Consider the following 27,483-nt stretch of genomic DNA (forward strand, 5'->3'; position numbering starts at 1 on the left):
ACCAGCCCTGTGAAATAAGTTATATACTTAGCTGTTACTGCCATGCATTCCAGCCCAAGTTAACTTTAAGAATCACGTCTCTAACTGTTACTGCCCTGCATTTCCGTTACTGCATTTTGAGTTTTGGTGAGTAAATTTGCATTTACTGTGTTACCAAATTTGTTGTGCCCACTAGAACCACTAGATGGTGCCATAGCTACCTTTCTAGCCTCTCTCTTAGAAGCTACATAGCTACTTAGCATAGCATTGCTAACCCCATTGCTTTGTTGTTGTTGTTTTTGACACCTCCATCCCACATAACAATGGAGAACCCCTGTGTAGAGCAATTCATTTCCTCCCTTGCACAGAGCCTAAACCCAGGCTACCCTGAATTCATTAACAAGTTGAATTTCAGTGAGTGCAGGGATGAGATAGATTCTCTACTGAAGGACAGGTGTGATGCACAGACTGCATCCAAAGGCCCATTGTTAAGATGTTTGCTTCTGAACTTCCACAGGCAATCCAGCCTTGCCTCTCAGAGCAAAGCAGCCTTAGAAACGGAGGTAGAGGCCCTTAAAGCGCAAACGGCTTGTCTCCTCCATGAGGTACAAATGGCCAATAATAAAGCTATGCGCTACTTAGCAGACTTGCACTCAGTAGAGTCCGATCTTTGTGCACACAAAGAAGAACTGCTAAGGCTTAAATCGGGTTGTCTCTCCCCACCGCCGTCATTAAGCCAATGTGATTCTGGTTACTCCGATTCACACTCCTCCTGTAGTGAAAGGTTAACGTCCCCTACAGTTAGAAAATGGGAACAATTTCCAGCTGACCCTAAGTTGCTGGGAATGGAGTCAGGTCCTCAACCTCCTCTGAGAGACCGAGGTAACAATTACCTGACGTCCCATCTCTCTGACATAGACCGTGAAGAGATTTGTAGTTTATCCTCCAGAAGATATTCTGCCCAATCTTCTTTTCAGCCTATGATGTATGACACTCCCATCCGTGCCCATCTCTCCGAAGGGGGGACTACAACCCCACAGGTTTGCCCAGCCCCCGCCTTTCCACCAGAGATAACTGTTGCACGTGATGCACCTGCCCGGACACCACAGTGTCCCCGCTTTAAAGTGCTTGAGTTCCTTGTTCAGGATATTGAACAGTTTGATCCAGACAGTTGTGATCATAATGTTGACAATTACGTTAGGGATTTAGACCACGCCCTAATTGATTTGCCCCATGCAACCCAAAGGGAGAAAGTTAAACTTGTATGGAAAACAAGCTCTAAAGCTGTCCATAAGTTTATCCAGTCACAACCTCCCACTGTCAGAGATGACTACTCAGAGCTCCGTCAAGCACTACTAGAAGAATTCTCTTCTACTCAGTGCTTTAAGTGGGCCGGTACGCACCGGTACGGAGTACCGGCACTTCTCAATTTTAGCCTCTGGCGTACCGGGACTTTTTATGGCGTACCGGGACTTCTCATGAGCTCATAGTACCCTGTCCTGTTCTATTTCGCTTTGCGATTCGTGATACTCATGCTCCTATACTTACCGTAAATTCCGGACTATAAGCCGCTACTTTTGTCACTTGCTTTGGACCCTGCGGCTTTCTACAACGGCGGATGGATTTTTACAGCTAACGGTCACCAGGGGCGCACTATCATGTCATAGACGATGACACGAGGATTAAGAACTGACTTTTCTGGTATAGTAGGCTGGTTATTTTGATACAGTAAACGGCCGTGTTACTGCACCTTTACTGCTGTGTTGGCTGTTTTCGAAAAAGATTTTGTTGAGCAGCCGGGTTACTGCACTTTTGCTGCCGTGTTACAGGCAAGCACTTTTAAAAACGAATTAAATTTAGCCATTTAACGTTATTGCCTCGTCAAGCGTTGTAAGCTTTGTTTTTTGTTATACTGCACTACTACGGTACTATGACTGCAGGAAGTGCGCTAGGAGCGCACCGTTGTATTATTTGTGCACTGCATGCTGTTTGTAATGTCAAAGATGTGAAAGTTTGATCGATTGATTGATTGAAAGATTTATTTCTCAAATGTAAATAAATGGGACGCTTTGCCTTTCCAAACAGTCATTTCTGTCCCGACAATCCCCTCCGTGGTAGAAGAAACCCTTACGGTAATTAAACATTAAAACACCAGCGGTTTATAGTCGGGTGCGGCTTATATATGGCACAATCTGTAGTTTCCCCAAAATTTAGCTGGTGCGGCTTATATTCAGGTGCGCCTTATAGTCCGGAAAATACGGTACTTACTACATTACCCAGTGTGCACTGGTCACACCGCACTCCTGCCCCTCGCGAGAGGAGGTCTCGCGAATCGAGTGTGCCGGAAAGGAATGGGCCACCATTAGAACAGTTCAGTCCACAAAGTTATGTGATGTCATAGCTGGCGAAGGGGAGACGAAGCGCAGATGAGAGGGAATGTGAAGCTCCAAGCCGTTCGAGCAAAGATGACCCCAAGACCTGCTGGAGCCTTTTTTAAGTAGGTTGAAATATAATCACAATTGTCTTATATACTCATAGTCTACTTCTTTTGACACATCTGTACAATATAATGTCATCCAGAACAGCAACATTGCCATGAATTCTGCTTCAAAAAAGCTTAGTAGTTTTTAACATTTTTGTCTGGAAAAAAATTATATATATTGTTATGATAGAAACACAGGAGTATGCCATTTAATTGATTTACTTGTCAACTGCATAGCTTCTCCAATTTTCTCCATCTCTTATCCATGTCTGTCTTTGATGTGTGTGTCCACAGGGTATGTTCAGTACCTGTTGCCTTGTACGTCAACCTCCTTTCCAGGATTTGTTTGCATTTGTGTAAGTATATGAAGATCTTATTCATCAATAATATCAATGTTATGTTGTAATATATTTAGGTCTAAAATAATAGACAGTCATTGTCTACTGATTTGTTATGATGGAAACAAACACAGGAGTATGTCATTTAATCAATTTACTTGTCAACCGCATTGCTTCTCCAATTTTCTCCATGTCTGTTCTCCATCTCCTCCAGGTGCCAGTTAGTTACCTTGTTCATCAGCCTGTATGTTACCTGAGAACAGCCTCCCTGAAGACCTTCTTTTGGGCCACATGCAAGTGAACAACATAATTTGTCTGGAGAGTTGAAAGTTCAATAAAACGATTTTCTTTTTAAAAATCAGCATCGTGTTCTAGTATTTGAATATATCACTTAATGATCTGCTGGAACCGACCGCCCACCGCCTAATTTACCTGGCAACAGTTGTATAAGGGGAGTACTGGCACTTATTTTTTTCCACTTAAAGCACTGCTTCTACTGCTGATGAGATCGGCTCAATGGTTGCAGCTCTCCAAATCAAACATACCCGTCATGAGCATCCTAGAGATTATTACAAACGTTTGAGACATGTGTACTTTCAGGGCAAGAATACACCAGGCTTAGAAGAGAACTCCACCTTCAAGTCTTTATTCTTGCAGAACCTTCACCCATGTGTACGCACTCACGTTGCACTCATGACACGCCAAGGTGACCCCTCGATGCAGGACATCAGGAAGATGACACAGGTGGCTTGGGAAACTGTTGTCACTTCCAAAGCAAGAGGGAAGACAGTTGAGCTCTCCAGCTCAACCACCAAGGCATCACCCCGATCTACCACCTTTAAACATCACCCTCACAACAGACCAAAGGGGGGTGATAAAGGGCCACACAGGGACACTGAGCGTAGCCGCCATGTCCGCCAACTTCCCCGAGATAGACATTCACACAGTCGAAGCTGTAGAAAGCCTTACTCCGAAATTATGGCCCAGCAGTATGATCAGCCAATAGACTGCTCAGATGATGATCGCAGCATCTCTGAGTGCAGTTTAGATGATCATAATTCAGCAGACAGTGACAATGCCTCTGAATACCTCCGTGCCTCTGGCTACACGGAGCGTTACAGCCCTGAGCCACGAGTTCGGAAAAACTCAAGGCACCTCAGATTCAGAGTTCCTTCTTCACAGTGATAACAGTCCATCCCTGTACTGCCAGTAGGTACTATGTACTTTACTTTCTTTGCAGTTAAGTAGGCAAACTTGTTGATTTGTTAGCAACAGCAGCAAACTCCATAGTTTCAACTCACTAATAGTCACACCTGCCACTATTAGCTGAGAAAAGCCTAAATTCTGATTAGACCCACTGTCTAACTTTGCAATTACACCAGAACCAACTCCTCGGTAGTAGTTTGCAATTTATACATGTCCTTATCAAACACAAATTGTAGGACACATTCGAACAATGATACATACCATTGACAACCAAGATTTTTAAAATGTGATGACATCCTTCCGCAGCAACATCTGCATGAAGGACAAAATTGTTATTTCTGTTAAGATCAGACCGAGTACTGCTTTGAATAATAATTATTCTAATAGGATCCAGTGAGTAAACCAAAACTCTTGGACGTTTGGAAATGGTTTTATCATTGTAGGTGCCACTCTCTTTCTGTATCTTACCCTAACAATTTACATCACTGACATTCTTCTCTTTCTCACTAACACTGTTAGTAAATGTCAATGTGCTTATGTGTATTTCAGTTTGTCACCTGATGATTTTGTTTGCTTAGCTAAGATAGTTAGCATTTACCACAGCCCAGTTGGTTAACAGACTGCCCAGACGTCATTACTATGAATGAACTTTTCCAACTTGGATTACGCACGGACACTTGTGCTCTCACGACCACGCATCGAGCAAGATCGTGAGACCAAAAGGGGGGAATGTTGGGATCTGAACCTGGTGGTGCATAATCAGGTAACCACATGGCTGCTTTTGTCTTGGGAACAAAGGAGCCCTGGAAAAACCCCAGTATCCCACAATCCTCTAGGTGTGAAAACTGACCAAGCAGTTCACTGGCTGACAGTGGCATGTGACCTATGAGGTCATCAGGTCATATAAAATGCACCGTTTGGCCTTTGTTCTCTCTCTTATTCTCTACTCTTCCACCTCTTCAACTCCACACCTCCACGTGGAGACCCCGAGCGGCTCAGCTGCAGCTGGCTGCCAGGTAGTCTGCTAACAAAGAGCAACTACTTGCAGGCCTGTTCTCCATACAGCAGCGAAGCGAGATCCTGCTGAGGAATCTACACCAGGTCTTTTAGCCAACAAACAGAAGGTTTGCAGGCTAAACTCCCAAACAACAGGAGCCACACGGCTAGTTAGCACCGAGCTGCTAACAAGCCACTTCAAAGGACTTCAAGGAGCGGCCGGTTTCCCTCCGTTTGCCATCAGGAAAACACAGCAAGGACTTCAACTTTTCCCAGCTCGGCCCTTCCATCAGCCAGCTTAAGAAGCAACACACCAGAAATGGACTTTCCACCAACTGGTAGTATGACCTGGGCCTAGTTAAGCTAAGCAGAGCATAGAACGTAAACTTTGATTGAATGTGATATTTATGTTTATTGAGTTGTTTATAGTATAGTGGTTTGATGTTACTTTAAATTGTGCAACACATAGACTCAGGGTCTTGCATGCTTAACTAACCACTCTTCCTCTAACCTGGCACCTCATAAAACCCTTATCACATTCCACACATCTACTGGCGAGCACATGGTCTGAGTGTCCCACTCAGCAGCCATTGTTCCTTTGTGTTCAAGACCTCAAGGCCCAGCGGCCATCTTGACACACCCACAACCGGCGGCCATCTTGACACGCCCACAACCGGCGGCCATCTTGACACGCCCACAACCGGCGGCCATTTTGGCTCACACACAACCAGCGGCCATTTTGGCTCACACACACACACACACACACCTGTATTGAGTATACTGTAGTTAGCTTGTATGTTTGCTTTTATTCTTGTTAATAAAGGTCTTTTAAACATACCTGTCTGTTTAATATTGCACAAGAGTGAATATTGCCAACCTCTACACTGCCAAGAACTCCAAATTCCTTCAACTGTAACTAGTTGTTAACATGGTAATTTTGGTTATAGTTATTAAGTTAATTATTAATCCGAACTCCAAATTGACAATTTAGTATAATTTATGAGACTGTTTTGATTAATTGGCTATCTTTTCCCTTCCTAGAAGGGTGGTGCCCCGAGGTGATCTAGTAATTCAGATCCAATTATTTAATAATAAATAATTATTTTTGATAATTATTAATTATTCATGATAGCCAAACCCCAATACTGAGTGCCTTAGTACCAGGCCCAACACCCTGATGGTTCTCCACTATCCTTCCAGTTTTTAATAATGCGTTGGACAGTTCTTAACCCAGTTTTAGTAGTTTCTTCAGTCTCCTTGGATGTTTTCTCTGCTTGATGCATGCCAATGATTTGACCCTTCTCAAACAGACTAACATCTTCTCCACGACCACAGGATGTGTCTTTAGACATGGTTGTTTCAGAAATGAGAAGCTACTCATTGCATCAGTTGGTGTTAAATAACTTGTTGCCAGCTGAAAGATAATCACCCATGCAGTTTTTTTCGCCAGGCAGTGTATGAATTAAAGTGCAAGTGTAAACATGAATTACAGGCATTATATATTTACATGTTATTGCAGAGATAATAAAGAACAATTAATTCCAACAGGAGGAGCAACGAAGGCCTTCCTCCTCTGAGTTCTGCAGGCAAGCCACTCAAATGCTGAGTGGAGGACGTGTGAGGGGTCTTTGGTGATCTTGCCTGCTATGCTCAGTGTTCTGACAGACGGGCCAATGATCTTAGAGCAAACTGAAACAGTGCTCTGCAGTCGGTTTTAGTTCTGGAGATTGATAGAGAAAATAATGGTGCTTTCAGTGAAACCGTAATAAAAAGTAGAATGTCTTTGCTGACTCCAAAGGATCTGAGTTTCATAAGGAGGTATTGCCGTTGCTGACCCCTCCCGAGAGTCTCTTGTGTGTTGGAGGAGAATTTCAGCAGGTCGCCAAGATGGTGCCAGATATCTGAACTCCTCAACTAGCTCGACTGTCTTCCCATGAATGATGGTGGTGACTGCTGTAGCCAGATCCCTCTGTTTCTTGGAGAAGGTCACCACCATCTCTTTGGTTTTGTTCAGTTCTATCACACCACTCTACAAACTCCTGAAGAGTTGATCCGTGGTGTTGTGAGGGGCCCGACAGCAGAGACAGGAGAACTGTGTCATCATTGCATTGTTTGTATAGTCACCCTTTTTCCCTTAATATAATATTCAAACTAATGTGTCATGTGACGTTCCTACGTCTTTATCATTGGCTGATCAGCTGCTGAGGTCTCGCTCTTTGACCTTGTTATCAGATTTTATTACAGTAATCCTTGTTGTGATTTCTACTCTGACACAGTTTCGTACATCCAGCTCCAGCATTGATCACACAGGAATCATCTGGCTCAAAGATGAAGGAGTTTGTTCTTCTGCTCATTTTATTCCCTGTCGCTCATTCAGGTAAGAACAATTGAAACCTTGTCAGGGATTTGTTTGATTAGTGGATGTTGTTTCATGGACTGGGCATTTTCACACAAAAGGCAAGACTGACCAGTCATTGTATGTTTTGTATTTGAAATGAAGATAAGACTTTATTCATCCCCGTGGGGAAATTAGGGTGTTACAGCGGCAGGAAACAACAGTGCAAGATGCAAAAGATACAAAAAAACAATAGAAAAGAATACGGCAGACAAATATGTTATGTACAGAAAATATTTACATATTGCGTCAAAGAGATTCACAGTGTCTGGTCTGAGTTGAAACAACCAATTTGTGTGGACTGAGGAGTTAAAGTGTTATTGAAGAACAGTTTCTTTAATCCTTGTTTTACAGCCTGTTGTCTTTATGTAAATCAATGAATTATGACACAATGTAGACTGAAAAAAAACAGTACCAGCCAAGTACATTATCATCATCTTGTTTTGGTATCAGCACACCATACAGTACAGGTTTGGTTATAGCAGTGTTTTTCAACCTTTCTTGAGCCAAGGTACATTTTTTTCATTGAAAAAATCACAAGGCACACCACCAACCGAAAACGTTAAAAAAATGAAACTCTGTCGCCAATATTAACAATATAAAGTCATTCTTGTGAAATTGTCTTGAAAAGAAATCAAATAAACACAAAGAAAAAAGTCTATATATATATACACAGACACTTGACAATGGCATATTATTTGCAGGTAATAATTAATTCTTTTCAAATGTTTTTTAGACCATTAGGTGAAATTGGATAATTTCCCAGGGCACACCTGACGATCTCTCACGGCACACTAGTGTGCCGCGGCACAGTGGTTGAAAAACACTGGCCTAGATGATGTGTTCATTGTCAAAGTGGCTTTTCAGACATATTCATTAAGATATTAAAACACATTCTAATTCCATCATAAGGTGTGTACTATCATAATGCTGTTAAAACTCATTTTGGTAGGAAATACATCGAATGTTCAACAGGACACAACTAATAAATCAATTCTGTTTGCTCTGGAGTGCAGAGATTGAGCAAAAATAAAAATGTTGTAGCAGGGACAATTGAATAATGTTATAAAATGATGCATTTAAATGATTTAAGTTCTGTTTTCCCTGCAGAGAAACACTCTTTGATGTCGTATTTCACAATGTCTTCTGGGGTCCCTGACGTCATGGGTGTAGGAAGTCTTGACAGTGTTATCATGGTTTACTACGACAGCACCATGGAAGTACCAGAACCCAGACAAGAGATGATGAGAGAATTAATTGAAGAATATCCACAACAATGGGATCTGGCTGTTCAGAGCTGCCTGAACTATTATAATCAGACCCTCAAACATCAAATAGCCGGCTTTATGCAACACTCAAACCAAACTGGAGGTATGTTACTGGACTTAGTTTTTTCTTATATTTATTTTAGTCCTAGATTAGACCAGACAGGATGTCACATGGACCCTACATTAGATGACGTGTGCATTTCAAACATATTCATTAAGATATTTCAAACTCTCTGGTGTGGAGGACGACATCATCACCAAACTGGATGAAGAACAGATCAAAACCAACAGAGAAAAGAATTATGATGGTGAGAAACACAAATAACATCCACAAATTTATTTATTTAATTCATTCTGGTATTAATGTTTTTTTAATTGCTTCAAAGTTGACATTGTGGCTCCATACATTAATCTTTCTTGTTTTCTGAGCAGAGACATCCTCCGACACGACCATCCCCATCACTGCTGCAGTGGTTGTTCTTGTTCTCGTCCTCATTGCTGCCATTGGATTTTTTGTCTACAAAAAGAAGAAAGGTGAGAGAATCAAATGAGCAGAGATGATGAATTTGTCCAGAGTGCAAACCTGAAGCTAAATTTAAACATGCACTAAAACCTCATGCAATAGATGCCAATAAAGTGGTTATGAAACATTTTTATCTGTTCACATGAGATTAATTTGCAGATAGTAAAATAAGACTTGTCTCCAATTAAATTGTAAAACTGTAATCTTCATTTCAGACAGTTGCCCTGCACCTTGTAAGTAACACTTGTTTCTATTTTTTTCTTCAGTGGACTTATTAAAATCTCTTATTGATACCAAAGAAAAACTCATTTTATTTCAGTCTAAGATCCGTTGACTAACTGTGTGTTTTGCAAATTACAGCTCCTGTCAACATGACTGAACTCTCTGAGAGGCTGAAAACAGAAAACACAGCTTCATAAGGATAAGTGATAAATCTGAACATTATAATAACAATAATAGTCTTTATTTGTATAGATACTTTTCAAATCAACATTACAATGTGCTTTAAAAGACAAGACATTTAAAAATATGCAGTTTTAAAAACAGGCACAAGGAAACAGCACAGTTAAAAGAGAAGCAATAAAACACATTACAGTTCATTCAGTCTTTCATCTTCTGTAACCGCTTGTTCCTGTGAAGGGTCACTGGGGGGGCTGGAGCCTATCCCAGCTGTCGTTGGATGAGAGGTGGGGTACACCCTGGACAGGTCTCCAGTCTGTCACAGGGCTAACATAGAGACAGACAACCATTCACACTCACCGCCAGGCGTTTAAGAAAAGGTTTAAGTGAAATCATACATGAAACTCAAACTGGCTTTATGAATAATCGCCACATAAGTTGCAACATTAGGTTTATCCTTGACTTAATAGATTACTCTGAATATGTTGATTCAGATGCTTTAATTTTATTTTTAGACTTCTACAAGGCATTCGATAGTGTAGAGCATCAATTTTTATTTAAATCTCTTCAAACCTTCGGTTTTGGTGAAAATTTTGTATCCTATATTAGAATGCTCTATAAAGATATTAGTAGCTGTGTCATGTTATTCCCAAATACCACAAAAAGATTTTCAGTGTCTAGGTCAGTCCGTCAAGGATGTCCTTGCTCTCCATTTCTCTTTCTTATAGTCGTTGAATTGCTTTCAATACAAATTAGACAGAGCAATGTCTTTCGAGGGTTGAAGATTTTTGAGAGAGAGATTAGGATAACTCAATTAGCGGATGATACAGTCTTATTTTTGGAAAATAAACAACAAATAGAGACAGCACTTATGATAATAGACACCTTTTCTGTTGCTTCAGGTTTAAAACTTAATTTAAAAAAATGTGAAATACTATGTCTCTACAACACAAATGAAACACTTATATGTAAAATACCAATTAAAGAAAATATTAAGTATCTTGGAATTTATATTTCTAAAAATATAATTGAACGTCAAACAAAAAACTTCAAACCTAAAATACAAAAAACTAAAAATATTTTCAATATGTGGCTCCAAAGAGATCTGTCCCTATTAGGTAGAGTTCTTCTGAGTAAAGCAGACGGTATCTCTAGATTTGTATATCCTACTCTCTCTCTTTTTGTTCAACAATCCCTTTGTAAAGAAATAAATAATACCCTAATAAGTTTTGTCTGGAAAAACAAATGCCATCGTTTAAAAAAAGAGATCTTGGCAGCCCCGAGAGGGGATGGTGGTATGGAGCTGTTAGACTATATGGATATGAACTATACCTTTAAGACAAAATGGATAAAAGAATATTTGAAAAAACCAGAATCTCTTTGGTATTTTATACCTCAGAATATCTTTGGGAAAGTTGGAGGGTTACCTTTTCTCCTAAATTGTGATTATGATGTTTCAAAATTACCACTAAAATTATCTAAATTTCACCAACAAGCCCTTTCAGCAGCAAAACTATGTTTTGTCCATAACTTCTCTCCACATAAAACTATTATATGGAACAATGAGTTCATAACTAGGAAAAATAAATCACTATTTCTGAAACATTGGATTGAAAAAGGAATAATATATCTTAAGGATTTACAAAATGATGTAGGTGAAATTTTTAGTTATGAAGAATTTCTTCGATCTAAAATCTTCCCTGTTACCTATAAAGAATTTCAAACAGTGATAAAAGCTATTCCCAGTGGCATTCTCCAATTGATAAAAGGTCATTTTGAAAGGCAAGAGGCAGAGAAAGTTGACTTTACCCTCTTTATTAATGGTATAAACATTATGAGTCACCATTGTAATAATAAACATATAAGGAATCATTTTTTCAGGAAAAGGAAAATTACACCTCGAGGAAAATCTGTATGGTCTTCCTCTTTTTCTGACATTAATTGGAAAACAACATGGCTCCTTCCACATAAATTTGTTATCTCCAATAAAATCAAAGAAGTTCAATTTAAAATTATACATAACATTTACCCCACTAACAAATTTGTGTCAAAATTTGTCAATATTGATGTCAATTGTGTATTTTGTAATGCCGAAGTGGAAACGATTAGGCACCTTTTCTTTGAATGTAATTTTTCCCAGATTTTTTGGAAAAAAATTGAAGCTTACATCACATCACACTCCAACATACCAATTAACTTTAATGCCAAAGATATACTGTTATACTATAATAATAAAGATAGGAAAATGCAACACTTAATTAATCTGATTATTCTAATTGCAAAATTCCACATACATAAAACCAAATTTTCCAAAGGTCGACCTTTCTTTCCTGTTTTTGAAATTGATTTCAAGAACTACCTTGAATGTATTAAAAGAATTGATAATAACAAATGTATACACACTGTTAACATAATTGAAGAAATATTTGGAGAAATATAATATGTCCTGCCATTTTCTTTCTTCCTTTCATTTAATTTCATTTATTTTATCACATTTATGTTACCCCTGTAATGACTTATGCACTTCATCCACTTTATGTCTCATACTGTATTTGTTTATTTAATTCCTTGATGCCTGACTCTTTTGTATTGTCCACGGTCAATGTTCTGACTGTGATTGGAACCTTTAAATAAAGTTTTGAAAAAAAAAAAAAAAAAAAAAAAAAACATTCACACTCACAGCTACAGCCAATTAACAATCACCAGTGAACCTAACCAGCATGTCTTTGGATGGTGGGAGGAAGCTGGAGAACCTGGAGAGAACCCATGCAGACACAGGGAGAACTTGCAAACTCCACACAGAAAGGAACCAGTCGGCCTGGATTAGAACCCAGAACCACCCTCACAATACAGTTAAGAACTTAATTTAATCTCATTTAAATCTCACTTAGAACTCAAGTGAAACCAGGACAGGCTCTCTGATAACTCTCAGACAGACAGCGATTGACCTGATTTCCTCAGGTAGATCATTCCACATCCGTGGGGTCTTGACTGCAAATGTCCCGTCACCTTTTGTTTTCAGCCATGGTCCCTGGAACAGACAGTAGACCTCTGCCTGAGGATCCCAAGCTACGTGCTGGCCTGTATGGTGCTAAAAAGTCAGGGATGTATCCTGGGGCACAGTTATGAAGAGCTTTAAAAGCGATCAATAAGACCTTAAAATCTATTCTAAAACATACTGCAATAAAACATGGCTGAGAAGATGGGGTAGTTTTTATATTAAAATATGTAGAGTGACATTTTTAGCACTATGTTTTTCTTGCAAGTTACTGAATACTCCTTTTGTATTGCATAGTTTTTTCTTGTTGTTGCTTCATAACTAAAGTAATTGTTTAAATGAACAAGTAAAATTTATTTTTATGTCTCAGCATACGCTATTCTTGCCAGTTCATTAGGTGAAAACATTATAATATACAAACTATGGTTGAGTGAATGATGAAATTAGTAGATGACTCTTCATCACTCAACAACATCAGCACTTAATTTACAGTATTTCATTGTTCACAGATGCTGCATGTTGACAGACAAGTCCAAACACTGGAAAAGCAGCATTTACACAACTTCCATATTTGCTTGGGGTGGAATATTATCCATAGTCAGCATTTTTCAACTATGTTAATCAGTCTTTTGGAAAAACCTTCTACTTTTTACATAGAGTTTAATTTTCCAACTTTACTATAAGAAGGAAAGAGTTAATTAAAACTAGATGCAGTTCTGCAGGTTTTTGTCTTTCCTGAGAAAGCCAAGAACAACTGAGATTGAGCCAAGAGGAGGAGCAAGCATCGGTTTATTTTTATCCGTGCATAGAAACAACATGCAGCAACAAAGTGAACAGCTCTGAAAGAAAAGTTCCTCATCAAGAATCAACAGGATGGGCTCAGCAACAACTCTCATTCTCATTGGTCAGTTTTTGTATTGTGTGATTCCCACGTGAACATACCTATCCCAGATGACAAACACAACTAACTAAATCACAAACAGGTCTGGACTGAAGGAAAAGTCGACACCAGTTGCCTCTGCTCAGTTCTTCGTCAAGAATCGGCAGGATGAAATTATTTCTGTTGCTCTTTTTTTGTCAAGTGTCATCTTCAGGTGAGCTTAAATACATTTACAAATGTGTATACTGTTTATTACTTTTTATTATTTTAACCAATGAGTTATTTGAGTTTGTATCTGTCAGCAAATTCCAACACAACCAGTTTTGTAGGTGTGTCTCATCAGTGTTATCCTTTTTTGTCTCACAGTGAAACACAACCTGAAGTTTTTATTCACTGCGTCCACTGGAGCCCAAACTTTTCCAACAGCTGTTGTGCATGTGGATGACAATGAGATAATGTTCTGTAACAGCAGCAACAAAAAATTAGAACCCAAAAGGGAATGGGTGAACAAATTAATAAAAGATGAGCCTCACCACTTAGACTGGTACACCCAAGCCTGTGGATATTATGCGCAGATCATCCAACGCCAATTATCTACTGTAATGCTGCAATTAAACCAAAGCGGAGGTACTTTTTAATTTTCTAAATAACAGTTTTATATATATATATATACACATACAGTGGGGAATATAAGTATTTGATACACCGCCAATTTTGCAAGTTTCCCCCTTCTCCTAAGAATGGGGAAGTTTGTAATTTTCATCGTAGGTACACTTCAACTGTGAGAGACAGAATCTAAAACAAAAATCTAGAAAATCACATTGTATGATTTTTAAATAATTAATTTGCATTATATTGCATAAAGTAAGTATTTGATACACTAGAAAAACAGAACTTAATATTTGGTACAAAAACCAATTACAGAGATCAAACGTTTCCTATAGTTCTTGACCAGGTTTGCACACACTGCAGCAAGGATTTTGGCCCACTCCTCTGCAACACAGAGTTTCAGCTCCCTAAAGGATTTTCTATTGGGTTCAAGTCTAGAGACTGACTAGGCTGGGATCGTACTCATCCTCCTTCTTCCTCCAAACACAGCGAGTGGAGTTTATACCAAAAAGTTTACTTTTGGTCTCATCTGACCACATGACCTTCTCCCATGCCTCCTCTGGATCATCCAGATGGACATGTGCTGGCTTGAGCAGGAGGACCTTGCATGTGCTGCAGGATTTTAATCCATGACGGCGTAGTGTGTTACTAATGGTAACCATTGAGACTGTGGTCCCATCTCTCTTCAGGTCATAGACCAGGTCCTCCTTTGTAGTTCTGGGCTGATCCCTCAGTTTTATCATGATCATTGACACTCCACAAGGCGAGATCTTGCATGGAGCCCCAGTCCGAGGGAGACTGACAGTCATCTTGAGTTTCTTCCATTTGCTAATATTTGCGCCAACAGTTGTTGCCTTCTCACCAAGCTGCTTGCCTATTGTCCTGTAGCCGATCCCAGCCTCGTACAGGTCTACAATTTTGTCACTGGGGTCCTTAGACGGCTCTTTGGTCTTGGCCTTGGTGGAGAGGTTGGAGTCTGATTGATTGTGAGTGTGGACAGGTGTCTTTTATACAGATAATGAGTTCAAACTGGTGCAGTTAATACAGGTAATGAGTGGAGGATAGGAGGGGTTCTTAGAGACAAACTAACAGGTGTGTGAGAGCCAGAATCCTTGCTGGTTGGTAGGTGATCAAATACTTATTTCATGCAGTAAAATACAAATTAATTATTTAAAAACCATACAATGTGATTTTATGGATTTTACTTTTAGATTCTGTCTTTCACAGTTGAAGTGTACCTATGATGAAAATTACAGACCTCTCCATTCTTTATAAGGGGGGAAACTTGCAAAATTGGCAGTCATATTCATTCATCTTCTATACCCGCTTATTCCTGTTAAGGGTCGCATGTATATAGTTGCTAGCTATATATATATGTATAGACAAGGACAAAATGTCTACAACAATGACAGCTAGCCAAACATTTGACATGTGACACCTACCTGTATCCTAGGATAGGCTATTATGTGTAAAACTGTGCAACTATTTCTTACACTAACATCTAAAGTGTAAATAAATTGTTTTCCTCCAGGTGCCCACACTATTCAGAGAGTGGGTGGATGTGAATGGGATGATGATACTTTACAGGGTGATTTTTTTTAGATCAAGTGCTTTTGATGGAGAAGAATTACTGAAATTTGATGTGAAGACACACACATGGATCCCTGCAAGTCCCCAGGCTTTTCTCATCAAACAGGAGTGGGACATGAATAAAGACGACATTAAGTATTGGGTAAACTTCTACACCACCATTTGTCTACAGTATCTGAAGAAGTACCTGGACTATATGAAGAGCTCTCTGCTGAGAACAGGTAGAATCACATTAGTGTATCAGGCACACAATATTATTAATTTAAGCTGATATACTACACTTTACATTACATATTATGAGAATAGTTTATAAGAACAAAGACACAAAAAACAGAGGTACTTTACCTAAAGTTCTAGAGAGTCCATGATAAGTTTTCAGTACCAGGTCTGATTGGTGTCTGTGTGTGAGCATTACCTGTGTCCCTTCTCTTACAACATTTCTTTCCAGTACTCCCCTCAGTGTCTCTCCTCCAGAAGACTCCCTCCTCTCCAGTCAGCTGCCACGCTACAGGTTTCTACCCTGACAGAGCCATGATGTTCTGGAGGAAAGATGGAGAGGAGATTCATGAAGGAGTGGAACATGGAGAGATCCTCCCCAACCATGATGGATCCTTCCAGATGAATGTTGACCTGGACATTTCATCAGTCTCACCTGAAGACTGGAGGAGGTACGACTGTGTGTTTCATCTCTCTGGTGTGGAGGACGACATCATCACCAAACTGGATGAAGAACAGATCAGAACCAACTGGGGGAAAATTAAAAATGAAGGTAAGAAACATGAATGACATACACATGTTCGTCAATTGTCATTAATAATATTGTTTTTCCCTTTTTCTTCTGAATGTGTGAACTGTCACTGCTGCATGTAATAACTGATGCCAGATTATCTGTACTCATTTTCTTAACCTTCTCTATCTTCACATGTTGTTTATCTTCTGAGCAGAGAAACCCTCTGACACTATCATCCCCATCACTGCTGCAGTAGTTGCTCTTGTTCTCGTCCTCGTTGCTGTCGTAGGATTTACTGTTTACAAAAAGAAGAAAGGTGAGAGAATCTAAAGAGTTGATGAATTTATTCAGACTGAGATGAACTGGAGATGATGATGTTTCCCCATTTTTAACTGTGACACTGAAAACTTTCCTTTTTATTTCAGCTAACTCCCCAGCATCTCGTAAGTAGAATTAGTTTTCTTTTTTTTCCCTCCTCACAATCTGACATGTACTCTGTGGACTGAACACAATCTTTTATTGGATTATTCAATATTGCTCAGAATATGTTTGTATTTTGAAATATACAGTACATGTATCTCCGGTTCAGGATTAGTAATCTAAATGTTTTGTTCAACCTTACAGCTCCAGACAACAGCACTGAACTCACTGAGAGACTGAAACCAGACAAAGACGACACCCAGCCAAGAATTCACAACTCCACTTGATCAGAGCAAAGGCAGCCATTTTTCTTTACCGTTAAAAACATTTCTACTGCAAGGACAATACTGGAGGGTGAAAATTCATTTTTCTGTGAAGATCAGTAAGAAAAGCTGGGACACTTTTTGCACTGTTTTACTATTATTCTTCTTTTACTGTACGTTTTTCTACAATTCTTGTTATATCAACTTTTTTTGTTTAAAATCATATCTTTTGTTGTTGTCCTTTAATAATTAAAACAATTCCTCAGATATCCAAGTAAAATGTATTTTTATTTCTCAGTAGGTTACATTGGTAATTAAATTTGACGACTTTGTTTGTTCTTCAGTTGTACATTTACAGTGAAGAACCATGAATTATTAAAGAAATAAACAAAGAAGGACAGTTAGTATAGCAGTTTAGGAAAAAAAGAAGATAGAAAAGATAGACCATGACTGCAGCAGTAGTAGCAGTACAATTTTATTCATTACTGCATGGCCACTGAGACACCAGACACCACAGGACACCTTCAGAAAGCCCATGTCCATTCTCTGATGATGTCACCACAAGGGAGAACTACACAATATAGTCATAATGTTATGGCTGATCGGTGTAAAGTAATAGTGATTATGTCTGTATTTGATTACAGAATTTAAGGACAAGCTCAATGTTGAGGAGTCAGCTCCATCTAGTGGAAGGAGAGATGTCAGTAAACATGAGAAGGAACAAACTAATGATTAACCACTGGACCAACGTCAACAGACAGAGAACAATACAACAGTGAAGTTATACAGAGGAGTGGTGAGAAAAGGGTACAAAGGAAGTTTTAGATCTGGAAGATGTTGATTCTACTGTTTCTACTGTAAGAGGACTGAGACAGGACCAGGTGGTGTTAGCTGTTAGATTCCCAGTTTCTACAGATTTCTACTGACGACTCTGAGGCTCTGCAACAACAAGCCACAGAGGCTGATCTTTACTTCCAGAGACAATAATAAGGTAACAGTAAAGCAAACATAAAATAGTGTTGGAACATCATCAGTGAAACAATATCCATAGCTCTAATTTCTGTATACCGTCTTTATTTTTCTTTCTTCTCTGGACTATGGAGATGTGATTTACAGGCATGCCTCTGTCACTACTCTTAAAGCTCTTGACACTGTTTATCATTCAGCTCTTAGGTTTATCACAGATGATGCTTACAGTACTCATCATTGCATTTTATATGAAAAAGTTGGGTGGCCTTCCTTATCTCATAGAAGGGATATGCATTTCTTTTTGTTTATTTATAAGGCCTTAACCGGAAAGCTCCCTATGTATATTTCTTCCCTTTTAGTTGGGTATTCCAACCCCTACCAAACTCGGAATAGCAGGTTATTGCTGCAAGTTCCACATGTGCGCACTGAGCTTGGTAAAACTGCTTTTAGTTATTGTGCTCCCTCATCTTGGAATACCCTGCAACTCAGCCTTAAACTTGATTCATTTGTTTCTCTTGATAATTTTAAAGTCATGCTTAAAGATCATTTTGTATTTTCATGCCCTTGTTTTTAATTACTAGTTTTCATGATATTGTATATGTGTTATATGTGTGTTTACTCGACATCATTGTAAATGAGGGCTAAGCCCTCAATGATTTTTCGAGTTTAAATAAATCAATTCAATTCAATTTTTTAATTTGTGTTGACATAATATTTTACTGTGTTCCAGGAGCGTTTCAGACTTTTAGAACAAGGTGTGTCTGTTTCACTGCTCATTTAGGTCTGAAGGTTTATGGAGAAAGACATAGAAGTAAATCCTTGGAATTAAGCATTCTGTTCTTTAGGATAAATGGAAGACAGTGATCCTTAACAGTAGTATCAGTATTATCAGTGTCAGGTAGAGAAAGAATTATGGAAAAAAAAGGAAGAGGAAATCCAAGAAACAGAAACGACACACAAACACTTCTTTTGGTCCAGGTCCAAGGGTTCAAAGTCGTTCAGGCATAAAAATGTGATTCTCCTCCTGCTGCTTTCGGTTGTCTGAGTGTGTTTGTGTGGTGGGGGGTGGGGAGGTGTGAATGTGCTGTGATTGTATGTGTGCTGGAGAATAATCAGAGAGAGTAATGAGCGACAGCCCAGACCCTACGGCTGACCCTATCACCGTGGATGACGTGCACCACCCTGCAAGAGCTGTGATTCTTCCGCTCGGTGTTGGGCACGTTACTTTTAAAAAGTAATTAGTTATAGTTATTAGTTTTCTCCCAAAACCTTAACTGAGTTAGTAACTGTATTACTCCACTATAAAAGTAACTAATTACCAGGGAAAGTAACAATCGCGTTCATTTAATCTTCATTCACTCTTCATTTAACATCCAAACCAACGTGTCATGTGACGTTCCTCCATCTTTATCATTGGCTGATCAGCTGCTGAGGTCTCGCTCATTGACCTTGTTATCAGATTTTATTACAGTTATCCTCGTTGTGATTTCCACTCTGACACAGTTTCATGCACCCAGCTCCAGCATTGATCACACAGGAATCACCTGGCACAAAGATGAAGGAGTTTGTTCTTCTGCTCATTTCATTCCCTGTCGCTCATTCAGGTAAGAACAACTGAAACCTTGTCAGGGATTTGTTTGGTTAGTGGATGTTGTTTCATGGCCACGTTGGGCATTTTCACACAAAAGGCAAGACTGACCAGTCGTTGTATGTTTTGTATTTGAATTTACATACACTGAAAAGTAGGATTACCTAGTGCCATTTCAAATTTGACAATAATACTGAAGAAATTAGTATTTTACACGTTTGTTTTCTAAGGATAGCACCAGGTGTACCAACAGTGTGCCATTGGAGACCCTTGTTCAGTCATAATCTTGGGTGTAAAGATTCCTCCAAGGCTTCCTTGAGCACGTATTTCCTCTTATCAGTCCGTTTTGCCACAATAACACCAAAGAGAACTAGAACATTCAACATCTCAAAGAAAAGCTGCTTTTATGCACGTCTTTATGTACACTAAGACACAGGCCATCGGAACACCAAGGGGTTTAATTCATAATAATAATAATAAATCTATTTTTAAAGACCGTTACTCATGAATTTAAAACCCTCTTTCTGTCCAACAGTGAAACACTCTCTGACATATTTCCTCACTGCATCCTCTGGGCTCCAAACCTTCCCTGAGTTTGTGGCCGTTTCCAAGTTGGATGGAGTAAACGTGGGTTACTGCGACAGCAACGGTAAGACCGCAGAACCCAGACAGCAGTGGATCAAAAAACTAATGGAGGAGGAACCTCAGCACCTGGAGTGGCATGTTCAGACATGCCTGTACGCCTACCAGAGTTTAAAATCAGACATGGAAGATTTTAAGCAGCACTTTAACCACACTACAGGTATACTTATTTGTACTTTTCATCAATTTATTACATGCACATATTCACTGGAGCCCTGTGATGACAGCTGGGATAGGCTCCAGCAGAGCCCGCGACCCTTCACAGGAACAAGCGGGTACAGAAGATGAATGAATGAATGAATGAATATATTCACTGGTGGACAGACTAAACTTGTGTACACCTTGTGACTACATGCTGCAGCTTGTGAATCTGAAAGCTGAAGCATTGAAAACACTGATTTATAGCATCAGTTTCAACCTTCCAGATCTTGGTGTTAATCTTGGTTTTAACTGTATGATTTCTGATTGTAATCTAAACTCATCAGAGAGGGTCTGAGGGTCATTGTGTGGTAGAGATACCAGCAGATAATTGCCTATTTTGCTGCAGTCTCGTTGGTTTACCACCGTCTCCGTCTCTCTCTTCCAGGTGTTCACATCTTCCAGGAGATTTCCACCTGTGAATGGAATAATGACACAGGGGAGTCTAGTGGACATCAGCGGTTTGGTTATGAAGGCGAAGAATTCATATCTCTGGACTTGAAGTCACTGACATGGCAGTACACAGAGCAGGCTGCCACGTTCAAACAAAAGTGGGATAAAGACAATGCTCGATTGCAGTTAAGCAAACATTTCTTCACCATCTTTTGCCCTCTGTGGTTGAAGGAGTATTTGAACTATGGGAAGAACTATCTGCAGAGAAAAGGTAGACTCAGGTTTTTCCAATATCAATTTTCTGTGTCCTTCACAATCAATCTCTTCATTCTTCCCCTTCCAATATATGTGTCTCTCTCCAGACCTCCCCTCAGTGTCTCTCCTCCAGAAGACTCCCTCCTCTCCAGTCAGCTGCCACGCTACAGGTTTCTACCCTGACAGAGCCATGATGTTCTGGAGGAAAGATGGAGAGGAGATTCATGAAGGAGTGGAACAAGGAGAGATCCTCCCCAACCATGATGGATCCTTCCAGATGAATGTTGACCTGAACATTGCATCAGTCTCACCTGAAGACTGGAGGAGGTACGACTGTGTGTTTCATCTCTCTGGTGTGGAGGACGACATCATCACCAAACTGGATCAAGAACAGATTGGAATCGTGAGAAAAAAAAAAAATTCTGAAAGTAAGAAACAGAAATGACATACACATGTTAATTTTTCAAATTATCATTAATAATATAGTTTTTCGTTTTTTCTTCTGAATGTGTGAACTGTCACTGCTGCATGTAATAACTGATGCCAGATTATCTGTACTCATTTTCTTAACCTTCTCTATCTTCACATGTTGTTTATTTTCTGAGCAGAGAAACCCTCTGACACTATCATCCCCATCACTGCTGCAGTAGTTGCTCTTGTTCTCGTCCTCGTTGCTGTCGTAGGATTTACTGTTTACAAAAAGAAGAAAGGTGAGAGAATCTAAAGAGTTGATGAATTTATTCAGACTGAGATGAACTGGAGATGATGATGTTTCCCCATTTTTAACTGTGACACTGAAAACTTTCCTTTTTATTTTAGTTAACTCCCCAGCGTCTCGTAAGTAGAATTAGTTTTCTTTTTTTCCCTCCTCACAATCTGACATGTACTCTGTGGACTGTTTGTATTTTTAAATATACAGTACATGTATCTCCAGTTCAATATTAGTAATCGAATGTTTCTCTGAACCTTACAGCTCGGGACAACAGCCCTGAACTCACCAAGGGACTGAATCCACACAAAGACGACACCCAGTCCACAGTGAAGTCCAGAGGTCACAGCTCCACTTAATCAGAGCAAAGGCGGATATTTTTCTTTACTGTAAAAAACATTACTACTGCAAGGACAATACTGGAGGGTGAAAATTAATTTTCCTGGCATCTTTCTATGAAGTAAGAAAAGCTGAGACATTATTATTATTATTCTTTTTTTACTGTACATTTTTGTATAGTTCTTGTTGTATCAACTTTTTTTGTTTAAAATCATATCTTTTGTTGTTGTCCTTAATAATTAAAATAATTCCTCAGATATCCAAGTAAAATGTATTTTTATTTCTCAGTAGATTACATTGATAATTCAATTTGACGTTTGTTTGTCCTTCAGTTGCACATTTCCAGTGAAGAACCATGAATTATTAAAGAAATAAACAAAAAAGGACAGTTAGTATAGCAGTTTAGGAAAAAAGAAGATAGAAGAGATAGACCATGACTTTAGTAGAAGTAGTATTACAATTTTATTAATTAATTAATTATTACCTGATGTTACTACATGTAGCACCCACCTAGACCAGACCAGGCACCCCCACCCCATAGCAATGACACTCCTTGATGGCAGCAGCCATCCCCAGCAGGATGCAGCCTGACACAGACACACACACACAAAAACACTTTAGGAAAAACTAAAAAAAAAAAAACATGAAGAACAGCACAAGGTGTTGACCTGGCCTCCAAATTCACTAGATCCCAAACTGATCAAGTATCTGTGGGATGATCCACAGAGGACCCTCCTCTCAAAGGCCCCCCCCCACTAACAACATCCTGTTGCCAGACACCACAGGACACCCTCAGAAGGACCATGTCCATTCTCTGATGAGTCACCACAAGGGAGACCTACACGATATTAGTCATAATGTTATGGCTGATGGTGTACAGTAATAGTGATTATGTCTGTACTTCATTACAGTACAGTGTGATTCATGGCTCAGTCAGATAGAATTTAAGGACAAGCTCAATGTTGAGGAGTCAGCTCCATCTAGTGGAAGGAGAAATGTCAGTAAACATGAGAAGGAACAAACTAATGATTAACCACTGGACTAACGTCAACAGACAGAGAACAATACAACAGTGAAGTTATAGAGAGGAGTGGTGAGGAAAATGTACAAAGGAAGTTTTAGATCTGGAAGATGTTGATTCTACTGTTTCTACTGTAAGAAGACTGAGACAGGACCAGGTGGTGTTAGCTGTTAGATTCCCAGTTTCTACAGATTTCTACTGACGACTCTGAGGCTCTGCAACAACAAACCACAGAGGCTGCTCTTCACTTCCAGAAGAGACAATAATAAGGTAACAGTAAAGCAAACGTACAATGGTGTTGGAACATCATCAGTGAAACAATATCCATCGCTCTAATTTCTCTATACTGTCTCTATAATTTGTGCTGACATAATATTTTACTGTGTTCCAGGAGCGTTTCAGACTTTTAGAACAAGTTGTGTCAGTTTCACTGCTCATTTAGGTCTGAAGGTTTATGGAGAAAGACATAGAAGTAAATCCTTGGAATTAAGCATTCTAACACAGAAGGTGTTCTTTAGGATAAATGGAAGACAGTGATCCTTAACAGTAGTATCAGTATTATCAGTGTCAGGTAGAGAAAGAATTATGGAAAAAGAAGGAAGAGGAAATCCAAGAAACAGAAACGACACAAACACTTCTTCTGGTCCAGGTCCAAGGGTTCAAAGTGTCCTTTGAGTCGTTCAGGGATACAACTGTGATTTTCCTACTGCTGCCTTAACCTTTTCAGTCATTTTCCCTTTTGTTCTGTTCTATTTCTTGTACATTTATTTCTAAAAGCTAAAAAGGTAGATTTATCTGCACCTGTCAGAGGGCATTCAGAAACCTTTATTTGGACTCTGTGGTGACCAATCCATGTGTGAAAATGATGTCTCATGCTCCCTGAACCACTCTTTCACAATCTGAGCCCCATGAATCCTGACATTGTCATCTTGGAATATGATCCATTGATGGAATAACCTGGTCATTCAGTATATTCAGGTAGTCAGCTGACCTCATTCTTTGGACACATAATGTTGCTGAACCTAGACCTGAGCAACTGCAGCAACCCTAGATCATAGCACTGCCCCCACAGGCTTGTACAGTAGACACTAGGCATGATGGGTGCATCACTTCATCTGCCTCTCTTCTTACCCTGATGGTTCTCCACTATCCTTCCAGTTTTTAATAATGCGTTGGACAGTTCTTAACCCAGTTTTAGTAGTTTCTTCAGTCTCCTTGGATGTTTTCTCTGCTTGATGCATGCCAATGATTTGACCCTTCTCAAACAGACTAACATCTTCTCCACGACCACAGGATGTGTCTTTAGACATGGTTGTTTCAGAAATGAGAAGCTACTCATTGCATCAGTTGGTGTTAAATAACTTGTTGCCAGCTGAAAGATAATCACCCATGCAGTTTTTTTCGCCAGGCAGTGTATGAATTAAAGTGCAAGTGTAAACATGAATTACAGGCATTATATATTTACATGTTATTGCAGAGATAATAAAGAACAATTAATTCCAACAGGAGGAGCAACGAAGGCCTTCCTCCTCTGAGTTCTGCAGGCAAGCCACTCAAATGCTGAGTGGAGGACGTGTGAGGGGTCTTTGGTGATCTTGCCTGCTATGCTCAGTGTTCTGACAGACGGGCCAATGATCTTAGAGCAAACTGAAACAGTGCTCTGCAGTCGGTTTTAGTTCTGGAGATTGATAGAGAAAATAATGGTGCTTTCAGTGAAACCGTAATAAAAAGTAGAATGTCTTTGCTGACTCCAAAGGATCTGAGTTTCATAAGGAGGTATTGCCGTTGCTGACCCCTCCCGAGAGTCTCTTGTGTGTTGGAGGAGAATTTCAGCAGGTCGCCAAGATGGTGCCAGATATCTGAACTCCTCAACTAGCTCGACTGTCTTCCCATGAATGATGGTGGTGACTGCTGTAGCCAGATCCCTCTGTTTCTTGGAGAAGGTCACCACCATCTCTTTGGTTTTGTTCAGTTCTATCACACCACTCTACAAACTCCTGAAGAGTTGATCCGTGGTGTTGTGAGGGGCCCGACAGCAGAGACAGGAGAACTGTGTCATCATTGCATTGTTTGTATAGTCACCCTTTTTCCCTTAATATAATATTCAAACTAATGTGTCATGTGACGTTCCTACGTCTTTATCATTGGCTGATCAGCTGCTGAGGTCTCGCTCTTTGACCTTGTTATCAGATTTTATTACAGTAATCCTTGTTGTGATTTCTACTCTGACACAGTTTCGTACATCCAGCTCCAGCATTGATCACACAGGAATCATCTGGCTCAAAGATGAAGGAGTTTGTTCTTCTGCTCATTTTATTCCCTGTCGCTCATTCAGGTAAGAACAATTGAAACCTTGTCAGGGATTTGTTTGATTAGTGGATGTTGTTTCATGGACTGGGCATTTTCACACAAAAGGCAAGACTGACCAGTCATTGTATGTTTTGTATTTGAAATGAAGATAAGACTTTATTCATCCCCGTGGGGAAATTAGGGTGTTACAGCGGCAGGAAACAACAGTGCAAGATGCAAAAGATACAAAAAAACAATAGAAAAGAATACGGCAGACAAATATGTTATGTACAGAAAATATTTACATATTGCGTCAAAGAGATTCACAGTGTCTGGTCTGAGTTGAAACAACCAATTTGTGTGGACTGAGGAGTTAAAGTGTTATTGAAGAACAGTTTCTTTAATCCTTGTTTTACAGCCTGTTGTCTTTATGTAAATCAATGAATTATGACACAATGTAGACTGAAAAAAAACAGTACCAGCCAAGTACATTATCATCATCTTGTTTTGGTATCAGCACACCATACAGTACAGGTTTGGTTATAGCAGTGTTTTTCAACCTTTCTTGAGCCAAGGTACATTTTTTTCATTGAAAAAATCACAAGGCACACCACCAACCGAAAACGTTAAAAAAATGAAACTCTGTCGCCAATATTAACAATATAAAGTCATTCTTGTGAAATTGTCTTGAAAAGAAATCAAATAAACACAAAGAAAAAAGTCTATATATATATACACAGACACTTGACAATGGCATATTATTTGCAGGTAATAATTAATTCTTTTCAAATGTTTTTTAGACCATTAGGTGAAATTGGATAATTTCCCAGGGCACACCTGACGATCTCTCACGGCACACTAGTGTGCCGCGGCACAGTGGTTGAAAAACACTGGCCTAGATGATGTGTTCATTGTCAAAGTGGCTTTTCAGACATATTCATTAAGATATTAAAACACATTCTAATTCCATCATAAGGTGTGTACTATCATAATGCTGTTAAAACTCATTTTGGTAGGAAATACATCGAATGTTCAACAGGACACAACTAATAAATCAATTCTGTTTGCTCTGGAGTGCAGAGATTGAGCAAAAATAAAAATGTTGTAGCAGGGACAATTGAATAATGTTATAAAATGATGCATCTAAATGATTTAAGTTCTGTTTTCCCTGCAGAGAAACACTCTTTGATGTCGTATTTCACAATGTCTTCTGGGGTCCCTGACGTCATGGGTGTAGGAAGTCTTGACAGTGTTATCATGGTTTACTACGACAGCACCATGGAAGTACCAGAACCCAGACAAGAGATGATGAGAGAATTAATTGAAGAATATCCACAACAATGGGATCTGGCTGTTCAGAGCTGCCTGAACTATTATAATCAGACCCTCAAACATCAAATAGCCGGCTTTATGCAACACTCAAACCAAACTGGAGGTATGTTACTGGACTTAGTTTTTTCTTATATTTATTTTAGTCCTAGATTAGACCAGACAGGATGTCACATGGACCCTACATTAGATGACGTGTGCATTTCAAACATATTCATTAAGATATTTCAAACTCTCTGGTGTGGAGGACGACATCATCACCAAACTGGATGAAGAACAGATCAAAACCAACAGAGAAAAGAATTATGATGGTGAGAAACACAAATAACATCCACAAATTTATTTATTTAATTCATTCTGGTATTAATGTTTTTTTAATTGCTTCAAAGTTGACATTGTGGCTCCATACATTAATCTTTCTTGTTTTCTGAGCAGAGACATCCTCCGACACGACCATCCCCATCACTGCTGCAGTGGTTGTTCTTGTTCTCGTCCTCATTGCTGCCATTGGATTTTTTGTCTACAAAAAGAAGAAAGGTGAGAGAATCAAATGAGCAGAGATGATGAATTTGTCCAGAGTGCAAACCTGAAGCTAAATTTAAACATGCACTAAAACCTCATGCAATAGATGCCAATAAAGTGGTTATGAAACATTTTTATCTGTTCACATGAGAT

General features: G+C 39.3%; 2 protein-coding genes across 2 annotated transcripts; both read left to right on the plus strand.

Moving 5' to 3' along the window:
- Positions 1 to 14,081: 14,081 nt before the first annotated feature.
- On the plus strand, positions 14,082 to 17,448 carry LOC311501361 (class I histocompatibility antigen, F10 alpha chain-like). Its single transcript, XM_084563124.1, has 6 exons — positions 14,082 to 14,091; positions 15,836 to 15,884; positions 16,112 to 16,432; positions 16,608 to 16,709; positions 16,819 to 16,836; positions 17,018 to 17,448. Exons 2-6 carry the CDS (start codon positions 15,860 to 15,862, stop codon positions 17,098 to 17,100), a joined length of 549 nt encoding a protein of 182 aa, XP_084419250.1. The 5' UTR covers positions 14,082 to 14,091; positions 15,836 to 15,859; the 3' UTR covers positions 17,101 to 17,448.
- A 2,152-nt stretch (positions 17,449 to 19,600) lies between these two features.
- LOC311500955 (major histocompatibility complex class I-related gene protein-like) lies at positions 19,601 to 22,189 on the plus strand (the record flags this gene model as incomplete). The annotated part of the gene is made up of 7 exons (XM_084562590.1): positions 19,601 to 19,649; positions 20,169 to 20,435; positions 20,862 to 21,137; positions 21,229 to 21,549; positions 21,730 to 21,831; positions 21,941 to 21,958; positions 22,095 to 22,189. The coding sequence occupies 7 exons, from the start codon at positions 19,601 to 19,603 to the stop codon at positions 22,187 to 22,189; spliced, it is 1,128 nt and encodes a 375-aa protein (XP_084418716.1).
- Positions 22,190 to 27,483: the final 5,294 nt, after the last annotated feature.

The sequence above is a fragment of the Chelon labrosus genome, assembly GCF_963514085.1.
Source record: "Chelon labrosus genome assembly, chromosome: 16".
In the NCBI taxonomy this organism is placed as follows: domain Eukaryota; kingdom Metazoa; phylum Chordata; class Actinopteri; order Mugiliformes; family Mugilidae; genus Chelon; species Chelon labrosus.